General features: G+C 44.0%; 1 protein-coding gene across 1 annotated transcript; it reads left to right on the forward strand.

The window, feature by feature from the left end:
• The first annotated feature begins 5,188 nt into the window (after window positions 1-5,188).
• Window positions 5,189-6,246, forward strand: LOC120713899 (putative germin-like protein 12-4). The gene is made up of 2 exons (XM_039999863.1): window positions 5,189-5,378; window positions 5,489-6,246. The coding sequence occupies exons 1-2, from the start codon at window positions 5,261-5,263 to the stop codon at window positions 6,049-6,051; spliced, it is 681 nt and encodes a 226-aa protein (XP_039855797.1). The 5' UTR covers window positions 5,189-5,260; the 3' UTR covers window positions 6,052-6,246.
• The last annotated feature ends 812 nt before the right edge of the window (window positions 6,247-7,058 follow it).

Here is a 7,058-nt window from a genome sequence, read left to right on the forward strand (position 1 = left end):
GGCTTTAGTCCTCCCTTTGGGCTTTGGCCCTTGTCTTTCTCTGTGTTAGCGCTCGATCACGGGCCTCGTCATTTCATGCTCTAAAATAGGCAAAAAACCTGCAAAAATGAAGTTCCTCCAAAATATATGTGCAAATGTGAAAATGACCAATAATTAGGCCGGGGTTAGGATGGTTAGTGATTTTGATATTAAATTCATGCCATTATCAAGGATAAACAAGGGATAAAAAGGGTACTTAAGGAGCGCCAACATTGATCAAGGACGCCTCACATTCGAGCGACTTGATTTGCTGGTGAGTTTTCATTTTACGAGTATATTTGAGCTTTAGCTACCGGGCGTATCGTTGTGGCTTCGTTCAAATCTATTCAAAAGTTATCGAGTTTATCTAGGCTTTGATCTTGGGCGCATCGCTGTTTTTTGTCTAGATTTATTCACAATTTATCGATATCGGCTTCAACAACGTGGATGTAGGGGCGCCTTTGTGGCAATCCGAACCATGGGATAAATCCTCGTGTCGAGAGTTTGCTTCCTCTCATCCCTCCTCTTTAAGCTTCCGCATTTCATATTGCAACTTTTGTGCCTTTACTTTCTTAGTGTAGTATCTTGCTAGGATTGGCTATAGGTTGCAAAGCTCTTTTTGGGATGAGGGTTTCACACTAGAAGAACCATAATTGCACATCTAGATAGCTTGTTTTAGTCTAAGCTTTTGTGCAAACTAGTTGGAGCCATAGGTTAAGTTTTTAGAGCGCCTAATTCACCCCCTCCCCCTCTTAGGCTAGAGCACCCAATCTCTTTCACTCCACCATCTCGAGAGTCATCTCCACCTGCCCCGCGATCACCACCGGCTCCACCATCTCGAGACCCATCACAAGCTGCCCCGCGATCACCACCGGCTCCACCATCTCGAGACCCGTCACCACCTGCCCCACAATCACCACCAGCTCCACGATCTAGAGAGGCATCACCTGCCCAGCGATCACCACCGGCACCACCATCCAGAGAGGCATCACAACCTGCCCAGCGATCACCACCGGCTATATCCCGAGAGGCATCTCCACCTGTCCCGCGATCACCGGCCCCGACAATGGCTCCAATAGAAGCACAGAAACAATAGCCGCCACATGAGGTGCCTTGAGTGATACGTGCTTATGAGGAGCTAAAGGACGGGAAAGAGATTGCAGACTTGTGGCACAAGGCAAACATGAAGCAGGCTGATCCAAAGGCTAAAGCGAAGGACAAGACAAAGGCGAAGTCAAAAGATGATTCAACTTCTACTGCTAAAAGATCAGGATTTTCCCAGCCCCGCACTGACACGAACTTCAAACAAATAGTTGGGGTCGATGACATTCCAGATTTGCCTAATTGTCCTAAGAAGATTATGTACGGACAGCCACTTCTACCTGATTGGTGCCTCTAGGATGTTCCAAGTGAAATGCAGCGGATGCATAATTGGTACATTAGGGCATGCAGACTTGGGCTTCGTACCATATCCGGTCCATACTATTCCCAAGTATTTGGACCTGTAGGCCCTGTCATCACTGATGTCTTGTTCGATTTTCAAGACATCCACGCTATGTTCCGCCTCAAAGAACTTGACATCGAGATGGTTCGACTATGGTGCATGTAAGTGCCTCATTGATACTTAATTTCTTCTATGCTATTGTCTTAACTAGTATATATACACATATCTTATTAATTATATAATTCTATTCTACAGGATGCAAACAAGTGATGCATATATCTTAGGTAGAAGGATCAAGTATCTTGATCCTCTAGCAATTTGTGAGGCCAAGCACCACGGGCCAAATACGTGGAAAGAGGACCATGGTCTCTTCAAGAACTGTAAAACGCCTGCGCAGATAGCAAAGGAACAAAAAATTCACCTCAAAGAGGCCATGAAGATGGTGGCGGCCTACATAGCAAAAATGATGAAAAAATGGGAAGATGATGCTGATGTCATTTTTGCGCCATATAACATTAGGTACTTCTATTTTTAATCATTTGTTACAATATACACTTGCTCCGATTCATAGCTAAAGAAAATACATATTTAATATTACAGAAATCACTGGATCGCTTTTGCACTGCAACCCAAGATTGGAAGAGTCCTTGTCTTCGACTCCTTGGATTGGCCAAAGAACAAATACACTGATTTCTTATTCATCCTCAGAATGTTAGTGCACTTACTATGCTTCATACGTACATCATGTATCGCATAAATAACATACATTTATAGACAAACTTCTCACTTCTATCTTTTTCAAACAGGGCTTACCAGCAATATATTGCATTAGATGGTGCTCATCCCCCTGAGAAGCCTAAAGAAATGACTCTACGCACACACTTTCCGTGCCACAAGCAACTTGCTCCGTGTACTGTGGGTATTACTTGTGCGAGCATCTCAAGGTACAAGGGATATACACAACTGATCCTGAAAATGTAAGGGACTACTATTTATTACACATAGATTTACATGTGTTACGTTATTTTTGCGTACATCTAACACTTGTGCTTACTTTTTTCATGGATTCTCGTTAATTTCAGGACCATCCCGAATGGAACTATGGGAAACTTCATGAGAAACAACTTCTAGAAGTAGTCGCCGATTTATGCCGTTTCATCATGCACGAAGTGATCAACCCGAGGGGAACATTTTATGATAAACACAGCGAATTAGCAATGGAGAGTAAATATCTTGGTCTTCGTGAGTGGGACAACAAGAAGCACTGTGCCTCATCTAGTAGCGTCGGTAAATAGGAGAAAACCATGCATTCAAGATACAATTTTAATGATGTACTATATTAGTTATATACGCTTTGTAATGATACATGTGTGTGGTTAATCACTACATTTAATTTTGCGTTCGTATTTATTGATATTTATGAAAGGTTCCACGTCGATCACTAGGACATTCGATTGTGAACTAGCTCGATAGAACAATATAGTGGAGATTCAATTGCGAACTAGCTCCATAGAACAATATAGCGGAAATCCATATTTCAAATCGCTGTATTTTTTTGTGGGCCCGAAAACATTTCCAGGGCCGGGCGACACCCTCAGCTGCCATTGGAAATAGATTTTCAGGGGCGGTCCACCCCACAAACCGCCCTTGGTAATCCATTTCTAGGGGCGGTTTGGGGCATGGACCGCCCCTGAAAATCGATTTCCTGGGGCGGCTCATGCGGTCGCCCGCCCCTGGAAATCTATTTTTAGGAGCGGGTAACGCATCCACTACTAGAAATAGCTATTTCTAGGAGCAGAGATTAGGGGCGGGTGCGCCGTCCGCCCCTACAAATAGGATTTAGCCTGCCCCTACAAAGCATTTTTGTAGTAGTGTATGAACATCATCGTCATGAATGATGAACATGACGACATTGTCTCCAAATCCTGTAGCTAGGCGCTGGTCCCTACAGACCATAAGTTAATTATATCAATCTACAACTACTAGTTAGTCTTCTTTACTTGGTCGTTTGGTTAGTCTTTACTTAGTCATCTTGCAAATTGCTTGGTCATCTTGGAACGGTCGTTATCGATCTCAGGTAGAGTGCTCTGACCAACTGCAATTATCTATTCGCGTAACTCAACTCTATGATGTTTTCTCATGTTCATCCTTTTCTATATGTGTCTGCTAACGAACCTGATCGACAAGGTCATGCCTGGGACTGAGCAATTGTAATTTATTAGTATATATCTGGTTTGTGTGTATGAATGGGGTGAAAGGAATCTGAAAGACAATAAGAGCCAACTGCTAGGGATACTTCCTGGTGGATAACATCAGTATCTACGAGGTCACTTTCACTAAAAGAGATTATGAATTATGGGACGAATCTGAAAGGTTTATGGACCAGACTAGATGAGTTATCTGAAGTTCTGAACTTATACACGGAGCAGCTTGATGAGACTTTAGAGGACATCACGTGAAGTTAAATATCAAACTTTTTTTTTGTTAAAATTTACCTTTTTATCTCGCTATATTAATTGCTGGGAGTTGTAATCTGCACAAAACTTGGTCATCTGCAGATGCAGTCAAACACCACGAGGACAACAGATCATTTTATTTTAATTTAAATGAGGACTGCTACCATTGCACAAACAAGATTTTTGTGTTTACTGGAACCAATCTACTAAGGCCCTGTTTGGTTACAAAAAGTTTCTAGGCTACTTTTAGTCCCTGGGCTAAAACGTGTAGTCCTATCTGTTTGGTTCCATGTATTAGAGGGACCAAAGGTCATTAAATGAAGTGAACAAAGTACCCTACTACCCCTATTCTGTATGCATGCAGCCAGCCATAGTGGAGCTAGAGGAGGGGGGACCACGGGGGTAGGGTGGAATTGTAGGCTAAAAGTCCCAAAAAGCTTCTCAAGAGGGACTTCTCATTCTTTAGCCCCTAACCTACTTTTAGCTCCAAAAAGTCTCTCATGTTTGGTTCTTTAGCCCCATAAGTGCTAGGGACTTATACAAAAGTCTCATGAACCAAACAGGGTCTAAGAATATGTCCCATTTAAAAATAGTTAATGATGGTGACTGGCCACCTTCTCCAAAGAAACACCTATTTGATGCGAAGACATAGTATATCCCTAGCAGGAATTGGATTTTACCAAGAGCTGGAATTTTTCATGCAGGTGCGGCCCCTGCAGTCGTTGTACGGCCTCGAATAGTGGAGATATAAATTCTCACCTTAATACTGAAGGTGAGATATGATCCAACTGATCGTCAGACATATGCAGTGCAGAGTCTAGGGTACCAATAAAATTTTCACGAACCGAGTTAGAATAATCAGATCAGGTGGTCATTTCTGAGCCGATTATCTGTAAAGAAAGTGTCAGCCTATGAATGCACCTATGCTAATCGCCATGTCCTACAGTTAACCGAATTAAAGGGTTTCTTTTTACCTGGATCGCAGAACCAATCAGCAATACTCTATACTGTCATGCATGACCATCATCAGTTTACTAGCTAGGTCACCTCATATGGGTTCCTGGAAGAGTGGGAGTAGATATTGATCTCCACAACAAGACCGTGTTGACAAATTCAAAAATAGTTGCTTGCATGGGATGCACTACACCTGAGACCATTTCTGTAAAGCAATTAGAAAGTCGGCCCTGCTCTTTTTGACCTCTTCGAACTCTCAAAAGCTATATATATAGATGCACCCCTCCAAGGACAAAGCATCAGCTATACATACAAGTTCTCTGACACAACCTGCAGCCTCCTAGCTAGAATAAAGCATCCTCCTGAAGAAGTGAAGAGGTAGCCAGACATGGCCTCCTCCAAATTGTTTCTTCACTTTGTTCTTCTCGCCTTGATCGCTTGTGGGGCCGTGGCTTCGGATCCCAGTCCTCTCCAGGACTTTTGTGTTGCTGACAAAGACTCACCTGGTACGTAACATCGAAGCGAACACATGATCACATTCTGATATCTTATAACAAATTAAGCCAGAGATTATTAGCTTTCTAACACATACATGTATGTTGTTTCATTGATGCAGTACGGGTCAATGGGTTACCATGCAAGGATATGAAGGATGTGAAGGTAGATGACTTCTTCCTTGCAGCTAATCTGGACAAGCCAATGGATACTACTCTGAATAAGGTCAAGTCAAACGTCACCCTGATCAATGCGATGAAGCTCCCAGGTCTGAACACCCTCGGCATCTCCATGGCAAGGATTGATTACGCTCCTCGAGGACAGAACCCTCCACACACACACCCCCGCGCCACAGAGATCCTAACAGTTCTCGAGGGATCCCTCTATGTTGGCTTCGTCACATCTAACCCTGACAACAAATTCTTCAGTAAGATGCTCAACAAAGGAGACGTTTTCGTGTTCCCGCAGGGCCTAATCCACTTCCAGTTCAATCCGAGCTATGACAAGCCAGCTGTTGCCATCGCTGCACTGAACAGCCAGAACCCTGGCGCGATAACCATTGCCAATGCTGTATTTGGATCCCACCCACCAATCGCAGATGATGTTCTTGCTAAGGCTTTTCAGGTGGACAAGAAGGTTGTGGATTGGCTTCAAGCTCAGTTTTGGGAAAATAACCACAACTAAGTTAACATTTCTCGTCATGGTTTATATTTAGATGCGTAACCAAAACTGTGCGTGCTTCATTTTTGTATGTGATGTAGCAGACTGGTTAAGTTATTTATTTATTTACAGATTGTGCAAAACAATAAATGACCTTATTTGTAATATCTAATGCTGTATTGATTAGAGTGCTGTTAATTTAATTATTATATGCTTTGTTCCGTTTGTGGCTTCCAAGTTTCAAGGTATATACCCATTTATAAATTAAGGTAATATATAAAATCTAATCATAATTGAAATGTTAAAGTTAAAAGAGGACGCGGTGCCATGACCCGGTGCCAAAGGCTCTCACTGGGCAGTGGGCAACTCGCAGGCCATTGGTCTAGGCCAAAAATACCAGCTGACATTGCAGCCACACTGCTAGAAAATGGGGCATTGCCCTTGGTGTTAGTACCTGCTGCAAATTTGGCTTGTACTAACGTGCACATTTAGTATCAGGTCAAAGGGGTAAATCCCTAGCATGCTCCGTGACCCCCTTTAGTACTGGATGGTGGAATTAACCGGTACTAAAGGTGACATATTATTACCGGTTGGTGTCCATAGCCAGTACTAATATATGAGACCCTCTTTAGTACCAGGTGGAGGCTTCACCCTGCATTAAAGGCCCTCACCCGATATTGTAGCGCTACTCCTCTCTCCGGCTCCTCTCTATCTCCACTTTATCCTCTCCTCTCCCTGTCTCCCACCGGCTCTTCAGTCCTTAGCCTCTCCTCCCTCTTCTTCTCCTTCCTCTCTCTATTCATTCCTCTACTCTAGCCACCGGGCACCAACGGGAGTGGGACTGGCTGCCAAGCGGGCCGCCGGCATGCAGGGCTGCTGTGGGTGATGTTGGTGCAAGGGCCCGCTAGCCAAGCTGTGGGCGCTGCAGGCGCGCTAGGGAGGCTGGCCGCCAAGCACCTGCGGGCCGTGTGTGGGGTTGGCTCCCGACGGCGGAGCGTGACCGGGCCTTCCTGGCGGTGGAGTGTGCAGGG

Source organism: Panicum virgatum, chromosome 6K (genome assembly GCF_016808335.1).
Source record: "Panicum virgatum strain AP13 chromosome 6K, P.virgatum_v5, whole genome shotgun sequence".
Lineage (NCBI taxonomy): Eukaryota > Viridiplantae > Streptophyta > Magnoliopsida > Poales > Poaceae > Panicum > Panicum virgatum.

What these genes read in the sequence shown, in the direction of transcription:
- LOC120713899 (XM_039999863.1), top strand. Translation starts at nt 5,261, where the DNA reads ATGGCCTCCTCCAAATTGTTTCTTCACTTTGTTCTTCTCGCCTTGATC. An exon ending in TGCTGACAAAGACTCACCTG is followed by an intron (nt 5,379 to 5,488) that starts GTACGTAACATC and finishes TCATTGATGCAG; the next exon opens with TACGGGTCAATGGGTTACCA.